Source organism: Eschrichtius robustus, chromosome 15 (genome assembly GCF_028021215.1).
Source record: "Eschrichtius robustus isolate mEscRob2 chromosome 15, mEscRob2.pri, whole genome shotgun sequence".
Lineage (NCBI taxonomy): Eukaryota > Metazoa > Chordata > Mammalia > Artiodactyla > Eschrichtiidae > Eschrichtius > Eschrichtius robustus.
In genome coordinates this window covers 2,302,280-2,318,394 of record NC_090838.1, presented here as the reverse complement: position 1 = coordinate 2,318,394, position 16,115 = coordinate 2,302,280, and the positions used below count along the sequence as shown (strand labels likewise).

Sequence of the window (16,115 nt, the reverse complement as noted above, 5' to 3'; positions counted from 1 at the left end):
CGTATCCTGGAATGACTTGGCTCTCTGACCCCTTTTCCGTCAAACAAGAGCTCCACCCAACATGTTAAAAGGATAAAAAGGCGCCTTAGCCTCAAGCCGTCAAGTACAAAATAAAAGTAGAATTAACTCACCTTGTTGCTTTCAAAATTAGGCATGTGACCATGTGTCTCTTCTTTCACGATCTCGGCTGGTTTCTGGGGAGAAAATATGCCATGTGTTAGATTTAGTCGCTGTCAACCCATGTCAAAGTCCTTTAAAGAAGCAAAGAGCGCATGAAGCCATGTGACTTTCTGACCATTTCTACAGGTAAAGCTGAAAAGTCACCAGTTTCTCCACAGTGGTTACTTCAAGTTCAAGGCTGCGTCTGCTCTGCATTTTTACCTTTGGCTCCTCCAACCAAGGGCCAGCCTGAAACGGAGCGGGACCCTATAGTCTTTCCCCGCCATGTCCTCCGCCTGCCTTTTGTCTGCAGGAAAACTCTAGCCAAAGAATAACTTTAATCAGAGAAGTGAGAAAATGCAAAGCGAAGGAAAACAGTCCAACAGGACAAAATAATAATAGTTTAGTCATTAGCAGAGTCAAGGACCTTTAGTCCCTCCTCAAGGGCTATAGATAATAATCTGAGCCGTGTCCTGGGAGCCGTCTTGTAGACACTGAAAACCCCACCAGGTGGGAGAAGTTAACTCCATGATGACCAGACTGTAGCCATGACACAAGCTGCCACAATTCCGAGAATTGGCCTCAAAGAAATGGGAACAAACCGACCCTGGAACTGAAGACTAACTGTACTTAAAACAACCAAGATGACGCTGATCAGAGCACCAATGACCAATTTCAAGATGACTGTCAGAGCCGACTGTGCTGTTTCTGCATGAAGCCCCCGCCCTCCGTCTATAAAAGCTCTTGCCCCCTGATTGTGAGCGGCGCGGGAATCGGCCTTTAGACACGAGTCCACCCTCCCACCGCCCACCCCCAGTTGCCAGCCTCCAGAATAAAGCAAACTTTCCTTTCCACCAACTTTGCCCTCGAGTATTGGCTTTGGAGCAGCGAACAGCCGGACGCCACTTTTGGTAACAAACCTGTTTAATAAAATTGTTGGAGAAAACTTGGAGACACTATAAATCCCTTTTGTGTAAAACAGAGAGAGTGGTCACTGCAGACACCTCTGTACTTCTCAGCGCGCCCTTGGGGACCCTGAGCAGCACCCTCTTCCTCTGAGCCCAAGAGACACCACCACAGCCTGGCTGGTCCTGCTTCCCACCTGGCCGTGTGCGCACCCCCCTTGTGGATAATCTCCCGGTTGTCATAACTTGCTGGCAAAAGGCAACAAGCTATCATACTTGGTATCCTGGAACCTCTCTCCACGCCAGGGGCAAATCGTTCGGTTCTGGGGCCAAAACAAAGGTGCCCATCGGGGCTCCTTCAATTACATGTCTGTGTCAGTGGGAACAGGTGGGCTGGTGAGGGCCTCCCGTTCATCAACCACCCAGGAGACTCCGAGCCCTGCTATTTCCAAGACCTCAGAGGAAAAGAAGGCACGTGGCCAAGTCCACGCTGGCTCTTAATGCCTCTGCCTGGAAGTGTCACCCGTCATCAGTGATGGCAGGTCGCATAGCTACACCTGAGCTAAAGTGGGTGGAGAAGCCAGCTCTTACCGAGTGACCAGAACTGATGTTAGTGACCCGACAGCTCCTGCCAGCTGACCCGTGAATGTGCAGCGCTGAGCTCTGCAGCTGTGTAGACAAGTGTGTTCAATACAGTCGATCCCATTAGCCCAGACCTCAGTCACCCAAACCTTCTGAGAACTCAGACCCTGACTGCATGAGCATTCCCTCCCTATGGTTTACACAGAGAAGGAACCGTGACGAAGAAAGCTCGCTGGGGCTGCTCAAACTGCACTTAAAGAGAAGTTAAAAGCACATTCTTTCACAGAATAATTGACGTGATGCCAATCACTGACTCGTTCACTGATTCAGCAATATGTAGTAAAGACTTCTCTCACTATTTGCAGACGTCTCAGGGAAGGAAACGGTCTCTCTCTCCTTCTTGTGGATGTTCACGTGTCTCCGTGTACCACCCAGAGCCTAAGTAACGTCTTAAGGAAACAAGCCCGAGGCTGAAAGTCAACGTGCTGAGGAAGGCAGTGGAGCCCTGGGAAGATGAGCCCTCAGTGACCCCACAAGCCACTGGGCTGCAACTCTGGGACCTTTGCAGCTTTTGCCGGGAGCCTCTAGACCTGTAGGGCATGCGTGGTAAGCGTCTCCTATTGTGTAAGCCACTTCTCCTTAGGTTTTCTGTTCCTTACAGCTAAAGGCATCTTAGTAGTGTTAATTACACTTTTTAATTTATTCATTAATGTGGGAACCCCAGGGACAGATATGAGCTTAGTCTGAGCCACTCTGTAGCTGAAAGTAACAAAGCTTTAAAGCTGCATTATGTTTTTTCTAATTAAACAATTCAGAGATGACACAAATTTAGATGGACCTTCTCCTAATTAGTCCGCATTATTTTGGTTTTACTTCAGTTAGTGTCTTATTCTTAGCTTGTCTCTGGAGTGAAGTGAATTACGGGAAGTACAGTGGAAGGTGACCACTCTGGTAGCTGCTGGAGAATCTAAGGAAAGGCCCTCTCTCTTCCTGTCGGACTCCCTGGGACTCCCTGAAAATGAGTGAATTTCAGCAGAGGTCAGACCTGGACTCAGTCCACTGTGATTTCAGTCAAGCCTTCTCATGCATCAACTGCAGACCTGGGGTTTATACACCTGCTTATTGCCTGCTGCAAAATGATATCGTAAAGCTACTCTGCTAAAATAGAGTTGAGCATGTGCAGAGAGATGCTGAACTATTTCCCGCAAAAGGAATCAAAGGTCAGGGTCCTGGCTAAACAGAGACTGCAATTCTAGGCACTTTTCTCTTTTTAAAGTACTTATAAAAATAAATATAGGGGGCTTCCCTGGTGGTGCAGTGGTTAAGAATCCTCCTGCCAATGCAGGGGACACGGGTTTGAGCCCTGGTCCGGGAAGATCCCGCATGCCGCAGAGCAACTAAGCCCGTGCGCCACAACTTCTGAAGCCCGTGCGCCTAGAGCCCGTGCTCCGCAACAAGAGAAGCCAACGCAATGAGAAGCCCACGCACTGCAACAAAGAGTAGCCCCCGCTCGCCACAACTAGAGAAAACCCGCATACAGCAATGAAGACCCAACGCAGCCAAAAATAAATTAATTAATTTTAAAAATATTAAATAAATAAATATAATCTTAAATCTGGCAGAAGACATTACTTTGTGACAAACGTAGTCCTTAAATCAGACAGAACTTCAACATCAATGTCTTAATATCTGGATGTCACTTTTGTGCATATTACAAGTGCTAAAAATTGTTTCCTTAACATTGAAGTATAATAACTCAGGACTTTAAAATAGAAGCTGGTGTAAAAAGTCAACACTCTGGGAGAATCAAAGCTGATAAAGCAGACAGTTAACTCAATCACCCTTGTCCTCCACTCAAGCTCGGATAGAGAAAGGCTGGAGGGGGCGGTGGATGGCAAGGGGATACAATAACCGCTACTAAAGCCAATGAGAAACAAGACACTGAAAGCAAATCATAATTTCATAAAAGTGAAAACTCAAAAGGAGACAGTGCAGCACAGAAGAGGAAAAAGGTGACTAAAGACCATGGACCATAATCCCTGTCACCATGGCTGACCCTCAGTAAAACGCTTTCTAATGTCATGCCACAGCCAGAGTCTCAATCCCTAGCATTCTCTCCCTTTCACTTTCATTATATTTTCCACAGCTTAGCCTTTCGTCCTGTTCAGGAACCGCTTGGTTCAGGACAAACAGGGTTCGGTGGCTTGAGCTTCACCATTCATGATACAGGCACTGAAATCACTCCATTAACTCAGAGCACAGCTTCTCTAACCCGGCACCTCGACCTTGATTCTCTCATGAGCCAAAGATGGGTGTCAACAGAATTCTACGAGGGTCTCAATGTCAAGTTTGTGCTCGAGAATAAGCTTTTACGACCAGAGGCCCTGGAATGTAAGCATGCACCTTCCAACGTAGGCAGGAAAATGAGCGGCTCTTTGAAATCAACTGCAAAGGTGTCAGGTGGTGGAAAACCAAGTGGCTGGCGTAGGAGGACAGAAAAAGTGACACATCTGGTTGGGAGTATGTATCACTCTGTGGGTAAATTAAAGAGAAAACAATCGGGAGACAGAGCCAGAAAAATGGGAGCATCTTAGGAATCAGAGCGCAGGTCAAAAGGCACCGCTAACAGCCCTCCTGGACCGTCAGGAAGACTAACAGTCTAAGCAGCTGATGACGTCTCTTTACCGCTGAGCACCTGACACCCCTGCCCCGTGTTGCAACGCAGCTGCCCTGCCCTCTCTGCACAGCTCCAAGGAGTTCCTGACCGACTCAGAAGTCCTGGGGGGAAGCTTCTCGGCACTGGAGTGAAGGGAAGGTTAGGAGGCCACAGTCAGCCTCGCTCACCATCACAGAAAAAGCGGATGTCACATGATGTCACCTGGCAGGAACAAGGGACAGCCCACCTTCCACACTCATCCGAACCTCAACTTCAACCTTCACTCAGCAGCGGGAGTGCAGTGTCGCAGGCCGAGGCTGCTGCAGGACGGTCTGAGTGGCCTCAACCCTGACCTGCGACCCTGTTATTCACAGGTGTCATCAGCTGCCAACAGGCTGAACAAACCACACCTGCCCCCTTGGACCCGGAGGGGTCCTCATTCTTGAGGTTCCCTTCGTCCATCTCAGTTTGACTCCAAATTCATAAATTGACTAGTTGGGCTGTTATATTTTGTAACATTTTACCTTTCCGGCAACACAAAAGTGGAGAAAGCGCAATGTTCGGGAAACCGTTTGGCCGTTCGGGAAATGATGAGACGCCCACAGCTTAAATCCAGTCACTCAAAAGCATGAGAAAAGCACTCCAGGTTATGATAAAAGGCACCACCGTAATCAAATAGTTTAATATAAAGGCCAAACCGTTCTTCATTATGAACCAGAAAGTCCTAAGGGCATGAAAACAAGTATCCTCCCCTCTTTCCAGAAGGAAACTGGTGGCTCCAAGAGCTTACCCACCACCAGAACACAAATGAAGACCAGCACCTCTCATGCAGGTCTCCAGGTGTGCGGCCCCTGTTGTGTGGTGTGGACACCGCTTCCCCCCATCAAACCTCTTCTTCCCTCCCACTACACACCAGCCTGGGGAAATCCATCTCACTCCACAGCCGCGAATACAAGGGAACTCAAATAACACTAGCAACGGAAATTTACGTTTACCGTTCCCAAACAGTTACGGAAACAGTATTTGTCACACTAGGACTTTACCTCCGTTTAAAACTGTGCCAGACACTCTCAGTGTACAGCCCAGGAAACACACAATAATAGATCAATAACAATAATTCATGTTGGAGGTGGAAGTGTGGATGATAAATTTGGTATAAAAAAGTAACTGCCTAAAATGTCTTAATATTATTACTATAAAATTCTTTAAACTGTTAGTTTGGGTTTTAAGAGAAGACCAAATCTTTGGGTCATTTTTTGTCATGTCAAGGAAAAGAATAATATTACTAGTAATTTAGGAAATACAAAAGGACATATGAGAAAAGTGCTCAAAATGTCAAGAGGAAGTGGAAGGCTACTACATGAAGACAGAGTTATGACATTTTTAAAATATATCACAGGGAAAAAACTGCAGAAGTTAAAAATAAATGACAAGGTTAAGAGTGATTAGTACTGAAAGAGGAGCAGGAAAGCTCGCTGGTTCCTGTGATCTGGGGCAAGCACAGGGCTGGGACCTACTTTATTTAAGAGGAACAAAAATGGGACTCAAACGCTAATACTGACCTTATACAGAATATAAATTATTTTCTCAAAAGCCAATAATTGGAAATGGACCTTTAATGCCTCCAGGTAGATACCAGAAGCAAAGTCATGCATTTCGGAGCTTACCTGGCACAGACTCCCTTTGAGGCCCAGGATTGGGGCCCGGGGGCCTTGGAGACCTGCTGGGTGCACTGGGGGGGGGAGGGGGCAGAGCCAGCTGGAACCCAGGCCTCCGACTCGGGCCTGGGGCCCTTTGCTTCTGCTCCTGTCCAGGCACCAGGCCTCGAAGTCAGCCCCTCTCCCCCTCACCTCCCTCCTCCAGCCCTGCTGCCCCACGCAGGACTCCACCTCTCTCCTCCGTGAGGCCAGGAGGAGGGACACGGAGAGAGAGGGCCCACTGTGCTCCAGGCCCTGGACCGGGCACTAACGCGTGCACTACTTCACTTGGTGCCCAGGCTGACCTGCACGGTGACATCGCCTCCGCCGCATGCACAAGGAGACCGAGGCCTGAGGTCAGGAAGCTAGGAAGGGGCAGACGCATGATTCCCGACCACATGGTCTGATTATACCATCATGCCATCCTTCCACCGATGATTCCTAAGAGCCTTCTACCTTCCAGGACCTCTGCTAGGAACAGGGGCTACAGAAGTGAGCAAAGCAGACCATCGCCTTCTTATGGAGCTTACAGCTTAGTGCGGAAAAGGGCCAGTACCAAATACGGCTGAATATGCCGTCACAAACTGTGACGTGTGCTACGAAGGGTCCTGGCAGCAGAAGAGCCTCGGGGGGAAAGATGGGCAGACAGGAAAACGCACAGCACAGGATCTGAAAGATGAGCAGTAGCTAACTGCAGGGGACAAAGAACATTCTAGAGGCCAGGGAGAGCTCTGGGGAGGGGCTGGGGATGAGACGCAGGCAGGGCTGACGGAGCAGCAGTAAGAAGGAGGTGGGCACAGTCCTGCGGGGCCCGCCACCCACCTGGTCCACAGGCACCTCCACATGCACGTCCGGGGCCTCCTTAACTTCTGGTGCTCCTTGGGTTTCCTTGTTAGGAGTCTGGGCTTTATACACGTCACCATCTGGAGAAAAATAATACAGACAGGGTTTTCAAACCGATGTTCGTTATACCTTTTCTGACCCAAACCAGAGTTACAACTCAGCATCCTTGGAGCTTCCTGTGTCACTGGCAGGCGGCCTGGCCGAGGGACCCCGGGACCCACACACCACCTCACCTCCATTTCCCCACCACCCTTGATTTTGCGTCAGTCGAGGTGCTGGGTTCAGTGGCCCTCAACACCTGCACTGTCTCCACAAAGGTCCCAGACCCTGGCAGTCACCGTCATCCCTGTGTCCCACCCCCACGGGACTCAGGCCAGAGACAAAATACAGTGAACGTTTGACAAGTGTGCGCTCGGTTCATTCAGTTAGAAATAAACGCAAAGCAACCACGAGACACCAACATCAGATTTTAAGGACACACAGATGTATTACTTCAAAATATATTCAAGAGCCGGGCTTTAACGACACAGGGGTTGAATCTGTACACCGTAAGCCACTCAGCTTGGTTGACAGACAAAATCATCTAAGTAACACTACAACTGGATGTATCAATATTAAATGCTTATAACATCCCAAGGTTCCTGAAAAGTTTATCCTCACCCATATCAGAAGCAACAGGTGACAGCAGAAGAAACAGAAGTGGGCTCGCCGGTGCCTCCAACATCCAAAAGGAGGCACATGTGGCCACTGACAAGCTCGATGACCCAAAACGGGAAGCTGCGATCACAGCCCATCCCTTTCCTCAGTCAAGAGCCCTGGGCCTCCCCACCCTCACGGGGTCCATTCTTGCCCTTCCCCCGGCCCCCGGTCCCGGAAGAACCTTCCCCCAAGCCCTGGGCTGGAGGATAAGGGATGGGAGAGGAGAGGAGAGGGCGGAACCCACGTGCCCCAGGGGCTCCTCTATCTACGCCTTTGATATTAATACTCATGGCAATCTTCAGACACACCTGCGACATCTGTTTTCAGGTAAGGAATGATGCCCAGGTCACAGGCTCACGAGGGCCACAGCTGGAATGTGAGTCCCAGCATGCCACGCTCTCCCAGGCAGCCCAGGCCACTCCTGGAGGGTATGTTTTCCCAAAAAAGACATTTCACTCGGTGATTAAATTTTCTATTACTGTTAATGTTACAGAATTTCAGGTAGTATAGGTTCAGTAGGCTCCGTGATGACCCCCGTGAGGGCGGATTAGAACAGCGTGGCCTCTGTGCTCACGCATCTGCCTCGCCTGCCAGGCCGTGAGCTCCGAGGATGGAAGGAACATGCCTGAACGCCTGCGTGTCCGGACCAGCGCCTGGTGCATGGCAGGATGACGCATCTGTCATGGGAGGGGGAGTGCCAGGAGAGGGGGAGCAGCCAGAGAAAAGCGATAGGGAAACGTCCAGCTCTGTAGCCTGAAGCAAACACAGGAAGCTAAGAAACGGGGAGCAAAGAGAAGAAAACCTGAGTCGCTCTGTATGGTACTGAGAGCCAGGGGAGAAGACAGCTTAAGAGAAATGACTTCCAAACTTGTCAGATGCTGCAGAGAAGGCAAGGGAAGCCCTCCTTCCCGTCATCTCCCTCTCTTCTCCACAACCAACCACGGGACTTAAGTCTTGTAAGTGTCCATCACACCTACAGATGGCACAGTCACAGAAAGCACCTCCTTCAGAGCCTGGCCCCCAGTCAGAGCTGATAATAGTAGGAACAGTAGTACTGATAATGGTAGTAACAGTAATACTAGTGGTAGTAGCAATAGTAGTAAGAATAGGAGTAGGACTGAAAGGAGTGTATTTTAAATTATTTCATTTTAACATCACTTCTGAAGTTTAATCTTTTAAATGTCTCTCATACTCAAAAAGTAAACCCGAACAACGGGTTCAGATGGCTTTTATGTTCATGTTTCCCTCAAAAGGTTGATATGTTTGTTGGTTGTTTTCAGTGTCATTGGTCCTTAAGGGAAAATATGCCCTCCCAGAGGTCCACAGAGATGACAGAATTACTTTTAAATCCTGCGTTTATCTTGGAGGGCTTCCTAGTAGGAGAATCCCATCGCCCTCAGCCCTGTAATTTTGCTTCTCTACTCCCCCTACCATGGCCCTACATGCCGAACAATTTATTAACAAGTCAGACAGTTACGAGTCGGGTTTTTAAATCAGATCGTTACAAGTCATATCTTTGCAGGATGAAATTGGTCTGGAAAAGCAGATTCCTGACCCGGCAGCATTTCGAATTACCGACAGCAACACAGAATTTCACATTACCTGCCCCGCTTTGGATTAAAGGTTCTGCCTTTGGTTTCTTCTTTCCTTCTTTGGCGTAAAAAATAGAATCCATTGGGAGCGGACGGGGCCACCTTCTCGAGAAGGGCCATCCCGAAGGGCAGAGGAGCCTGGGTCCCGAGGGGACAAGGAGCCTGGATTGCCCCCACCCCGCTGAGGGAGTGCCCTTTGCCCCCCACCCCCCCGGGGCATGTATATAGATTATAAATATATAAGGGGGAAAGGGGCGGGTGGGGAGCGGTTGCGGGGCTGGGGCCTCGCTTCCCCTCCTCCCCCCTCCCCTGGTCCCCTATCCCTGGGGCCGTTTGTTAAAAAAGAATAATAAAAGGATTAAAAAAATAAAAAAATAAAAAAATAAAAATAGAATCCAGTGCTTTGGGTGGAATGTTGCCATATTTATGAGTTTCTTTCACCTTGGGATCCTCCTAAGGCACAAACGAAGAACAAAAAGCGTGTTGGGACGGAGGCGTACAGTGAGTCTAATCGGTTATTTTGAGAAGGCCCAGGGAAAGCACACGCTCCTAGAGTGAACAGTGGGATGGGACCCAGGTGCCTCCAAGAGGCCCCCCTTCTCGCACCAACTGGACCACGCTGTCGCCTCCATTTCTCTTCTGTAAAGTGGCAAAAATACTCCCCTCCCTCCTCCCAGGGGGCGGCACCTCACCAGGAAGGGAAGCTATTCTCTTCCCAAATGAAGGTGGCCGCGTGGTGCCTGGGAAAGGAGGGTCTGCATTAGAAGGGGGACAGGCAGGTCTGCAGAGGTCGCTGGGGCTTTAGAGATACTCCTTACAGCCTAGTAAAAATCGCTTCCATAACAACCACCAAACTATCACTGCTGGAACCAGAGCAGGATTGAGCATCTCTGATAAAAAAAATTGATGCATGGCAGGTGTGTCTGGCTTACAATTGAGGGGAACTTAGATTTCTAAAGAAATCTATAGACAATAATAACAAAGCATAACTAGATCACAGTGTAAGGTGAACTAATTCTTAGCACCATCCCAATTCTATTCCAATTCTATCCCAGATATATCCCATCTTTATATACAAACCCTCTTTTTTAGTTCTCCTTTTTTCCATCTTTACTGAAGTATTTGGAAATGAATACAGGCAAAACTATATAAATAGATATTTCTCGTGAGCTCTCTGTGTCACTTAAGAAAATGTCAAACTAAAAACACCTACCTTGTGCCATTTATATATGGCATTATGTGTGTATTATGCAAACTACTAGGGTTTTTTTCCCTGTGGAAATTAAAGTGTGAAAATAGTACTTCAACCACATATAGGAGCCAAGCAAAATCTTTCTACCTATTTTAGGAGGCTTTCCTACAAGTTGAAATTGTGTTCATGAATATAGGAAACAAGATCTTTGCAGGACTGGTTTTAGAAACAGAAAATGATATATGGTGCTTGTGCCTTAGAGGCAGCTGGGGGCTGGGATTCGGGAAACCTACTAGATTCTTCTCGGTGTCACTCACATCTCCTTGTCACAAGCACTTTCCGTATCTTTGGCCTCTAAGATAAAGAGGCCATATATTTATTTTATTGTCTCTGAAACAGCACTCAGAGGACAGTGACAAGGAAATATTACCCACCTCGTCACCAGGACACAAAAGCAGCGAGGATGCTGAGCAAAGAGCCCAGAGCAAACCACACCCATCGCGGTTTGACCACCCGCCCCCGTCACCCCAGGAGCTGTGGAAACAAGAACTCCCGGGGGAGCAGGACGGCAGGTGAAGGCGGGCATCACGTCATTAAACCAGTTCTATTGTTTAATCTCATACTTTGCCTAACAAGCACATGAAGGGAATGCGAGATTCTGAAACACCTCATTCCTGTGAAATCCAGGGAAACCGGAGCTGCATGGGTTTGGCCTCTTGTCAAGCGTTGGCTCAAGCCTCTCCTTCTCGGCGAGAGCCACCCTGATGGCTCCCTCCCTATTTCCCCCCACTTTAAATTTCTCTGAGTTAACAAAGAAGGTGCCATCCTTCAAGAGTTAGACCTGGCAGGAAGTACTAACTCCTTGGTTCCCTGGGACACTTTGCAGCAGTTCTCTCCCCTGCCCACCCCCCTTTCACAATGGGGCACTTCCCAACCACTGACTTCAGCAACCCATCAGACAAGAGGAATCGTATGCCGACAGGACAACGAAAAAAATATGGAAGCATAAAATGCCTTGGACTCCCCTTCTTCAAAAAAAAAAAAAAGTTCCGTTCCTTACCCTTCTCCATATTTTCCTCAGCACTTAACTCAACCTACAGATAATTTATTTATGACGTTCATTGTTCACCTGTCTCCATGAGGCATTAGACTCTCCATGAGGGCAGGGGTGGTGTGTGTTTGTCTGTTTTTCTCATAATGGATCCCAGAGCCCGGGACAGTGCCTGGTACATAGTAGGCACTCAGTAAGTACCTGCTGAATGCATAAGTGAACAGGGCTGCTGTGAATCTGATCACGCCCACCTTTCAAACACTTCAGGGAGTGGTCCCAACTTTATGAGGGTGTTCCAACGCCCTTCAAGCTCTAAGCCTACCTGCCTGCACAGCCCACTCCTCACACCCTTTCACCGCAGGCTTTGCACACCCCACGCCTTCCTACAGAGCTCAGCTGCACCTGGAACTCCCTCCCTGCCCTGCCTCCTGACCTCAGACCCCTCATCCTTCAAATCCCGGTCCGCGCCTGACCTCCAGGGCCCCCCTGCCGGGTCCTGTAACACCTCCACACGCAGCTCCAGGGCCCAGGCCCACCGTCCGCACATTCCTGGCCCTAAATCAACAGCAGGCTCTCGATACGTACGTGTGTTCAATTCAGTGATCGTAACAGCTGCTCAGTAAACGTCTGCCGATTCAATGCACTGAGCAGGAAGATGCAGGCAGAGCAGGAAGAGAACAGGTGAAAATCTGGCACTCTCCAGACAAGGAAAGGCGAGGGGCTGCTAGGAGTAGCTTCCCTTCATGTTTGCATTAAACACGTATTTTCCCTAAACTACTGAGGAAGAGGCTGCATGAATCACACACATTTACGGCTAAGTCCCTTAGATGAGTACTGAAGACACACGATCTATTTACACTTTCGGGTGGTTTCCTGACAACAGACACAGACGCCCCTGCAGAACCACAGGACGGTCGCCCCATTCAAGAAATCGGTCTTGACGCAGGCTTTCTAGCTAATCCGCCATCCATACTCCATCTGGTCTCCATGCAATGACATCCTTTGTGGACCTTCCCTCGAGAACAGACTAGTCCAGGGTCACACATCGTGTTCAGGTGTCATGTCCCCTTCATCCCCTTTTACCTGGACCCAGTCCTCAGACTTTCTTCGTCTTACGTGATGCTGAATTTTTGAAGAACACAGGCCTGTTTTCTTTTCTTTTATAGGAAGAATCTGAGGTTGGCTTGGTGTTTCTGCATAATTAGGTGAAGGTTATGTGTCCCTGACTGGATCCTACACACTCATGTCCCATCTCAGGCGTCACAGCCAGATCTCAGGACAACTGTCTCCCTGGTTGGTGACCTGGACCACCAGCCTCTCCGGGGCGTCCTCCTCGTCCCTCCTCCTCGTCCCTCCAGCCAACGCCGCCGGCAGGACGAGCAGATTGCCGGCTCTGACCCAACTCCCTGCACTGCGCTTTGATTCCTGCATGAATCTTGACCTACTCACCTTTGAAACCAGCTGTAAATGACTCACGTTTAAGTAGATGATCTTAATTATTTAAACAGAGTGAACTGTAATATAAGTTGGAAAAAGTATAGAAAGAAAAAATATTTACACAAATTCCACTTTAAAACATGTAATAAACTCCCGAGAAATACATTAAGACCCTACAAAGTGTACGACTAGACCCACATACCTAGCAAGTGTGACCACCCGCACCTAGCGAGTGGGACGAGACACTCAGGACCTGAGGTGTAGGCAGGCCCACACCCAGCTCGTCCCCAGCACAGGTGTGTGACGGGAACTGGAAAAGGACATAGGAGCCTGGGTGGAGCTCGGATCCTGGACTTGGCGGTGGGGAAGAAGCAGCCTTGCCCAAAGGCCCGGTGTCTCAGACTTGCTTAGACAATCCCTCCGGCCACCCCACTGGACCTGGCACATAGTAGGTGCTCGACGCTGAGCGCCTCCCATCCCTCACTCAGCGGCTCTGCGCCTGGCACATCACCCCACCACGCTGTCCCAGGGCGTCTCGATGACGCAGGACTGATAACACTGCCTCTTTGGGGTGGTCATGAGGTCTGCAGAGCTGCACCCCAGTAAGGGTTTTAGAACCTGGCGGGGCAGACAGAAGCACTCCATGAAATGCTGGCGGCGAACGTGACGGGTGGGCAGGTCTGCGTCCTGAGAGCCGTGGGGAAATGGTGGTGGACCAGCGGGAGACAAGGAGGGGGTCTCCAGGGAAGGGGCACAGGTCCGGGAGGGGACGGTATGCACACCTCCTCTGCAGGCCCTCCAGGTCTGCTTCCCTCAGGACGAAGCCCAAACTCCCAGCACCGCATCCAGGCACAGGGGTCCCTACCTGCGGGCCCACACGCCTCGCTGTTCCCCGACAGGCCAGCGCTTCCAAATCCCTGTGTTTCTCCAGAAGGGCTCCCTCCTCTGGGGTCTGGCAAACTCACCTGCAGATCCTAACTCCAATGTCATCTTGTCCCTACAGAGAAACCCGGCCCCGCTCCCAGTCCACTCTGTACACAGCTCCACGGCCACAGGCCTGCAGTTTCCACTATGTAACTCTCTCTCTCTGCCCGAAAGCTCCCCAAGGACCGAGGCAGGGCAGCCTGCATCTTCACACGCCCGGCGTTTGGCACGTGTGGACACTCTGGTGTCTTTTAATTGTCAGAGCCACACGGATTTACAGCCATTCTCGGAAAACAGCGGATAAGCAGGAACCAGAATCCACTGCTTTCCGACACGAGGAAATGAGCGTCACGCCTCCGACCCCTCCTCTCTGTCCTCACGTCCCCAGCCCCTCTGACATCATCGTGGGCTCTACTTAAAAAGGCCACAGTACTTCCTTTCAATTTCCGTCATCTTTCTTCCCATCAAAAGTATTTTTGGAAAATACACCTGAGGCACACTGGGTTTATTTCTCTGTGGTGCTTTAAGAAATATTATTTTTCTCCAGAGCCCCCGTCAATCAATCTAGCTGTCTTAATGCCACTGTAACAGGTCATCTGGCTCCGGCACATGAAAGGCAGCCTCCCAAGGTAACCTGGGATGAATCAGACAGCATCTAATTGATGAACATAACAAGCCAGTTCAGAGCCCATCCATCCTCAGGCAGAAAACGACAGGCCTGCTGGCAAAAGGCACTTCCCCCGCTCCCAAGGAAGCGGCCTGACTCCAAAGCGGGTCAAAGTCTTCCACCAATGGAACAGTCCCTGCTCTGAGAATTATTAACACACAAGACTTGCTGACACTTGAACCTGACTGCTGCATCTCCAGGCTGCTGGAAGATGGCAACAAACACTGCCTGACCGTTGTGCGACGTGGTGTGGACTTGACATCACCAGCCTGCACACGTCACTTCCAAAGTATTTACCTCACACTCAGCTTCACAGTCTCCACCCGGTTATTAAAGCGTGGGCATCAGACCCCACACGCACTCACACGTAGGGTGCCAATGCTTGACCTCAGTTCATTACTGTCTGCTACCAACACTTGGGCTTTATAGCCAAAGGGAAGTAGGTAATATTAACATTCTGATTGTGGGTATGATATAAATACAATGCTTATTAACTATTTACTGATATTTTACAGAGGCTTGCACCCTAAAATATTCATTTTAATATATGAATGCAATTTTAAGCACTTATTAAATTAACCTTAACTTCTCTGGAAGGTAATAGACACCTTCTTTGGAAGGTAACTGCACCATAAATGCAGTTGCTATAAAACTGAATTTAATGTAACAAATAAGAGTAGCTGCATTCAGTTACTTTCATTGGACTAAAAGAGTGATGGCTCCTGTTAACTGGACCATTTAAGGCATTGGCAGCCTCCTGATGATGTGTGTTCCCAACATTCAAATATTTGAATCAACCAATAAGTGAACTGAGCCAATCAAATAAGGCAGACAGCATCCCAAATATGGTTCAAGTGTGCTAATCAGTTAAAATGCACCCATATGATTTCTTTGCCATTTTCTTAGAAATGGGCATTTTTAACAGTGTGATTTAAAGTTCTGCTAAATCAAGATTAAATCTTTAATTCTGTTCTCAATGGAAATCTAGATGTAAGAAGCAAACAGCTTCACTCTGCAATTTTTTTAAAACTCTGTTAGGGTGTCTATATTAGCTTAAATTAGAAATTCATGCCCATTGAAGCAAGTCTGATGACAGAAATCCTGGTGGGGGGGAAACAGGAAGTAAAAGGTGGGAACCACGTTTCACTGACAGAGACCCTGAGAGGTTCAGCAGAGCCAGGATTCCAACCGGGGAAGTCAGAGTCCAGAACGCTTACTCTTAAAGCCCTGGGCTTTCCCTGGCTGGGAATCACTGGTTTACTAAGGAAAAAAAAAAAAAATCTGTTATCATAATATGCAGATAAGATTCACCCACTTCCTAGGCATCCAGTTAGATCCAGAGAAGGTTCGTCTTTTTACTCATTAAAGAATCCACAGTGATAATCCCACACAAATACAGGAGCAGGTTTGTCCTCTACTACACGTTATACGGGATTCTATTTGACATCAACAACACTTTTCTGGGAGTTCGGGGGGTTTTGAGCAGGAGCCACCCATTCTCCTTGCTTGGCCCTGCAGTGAACCTTTCTCTGCTCCAAAAAAAAAAAACCAAAAACTTTTCTCATGGATATCATCTCGCACATCTCCCCTTCCCTCTCATTTGGTGAGTGTGCTAATCTAGCACAAAGCACCTCCTCACACACACATACCAACACCTAAACCCTCCTCCTCCTTCCCCGGGGGCCCAAGTCTCTGCTCCTGACGCCACCAT

The 16,115-nt window shown here is 48.9% G+C and overlaps 1 protein-coding gene across 1 annotated transcript in view; it reads right to left on the bottom strand.

Annotated features, from left to right (window-relative positions):
* The window catches only part of DCDC2C (doublecortin domain containing 2C), a 149,343-nt gene that overhangs the window by 90,086 nt on the left and 43,142 nt on the right, over positions 1 to 16,115 (bottom strand). The window contains 4 exon segments of the mRNA XM_068565131.1: positions 132 to 194; positions 6,822 to 6,922; positions 9,144 to 9,218; positions 9,535 to 9,586. Of these exon segments, the coding sequence (XP_068421232.1) occupies positions 132 to 194; positions 6,822 to 6,922; positions 9,144 to 9,218; positions 9,535 to 9,586 (291 nt within the window).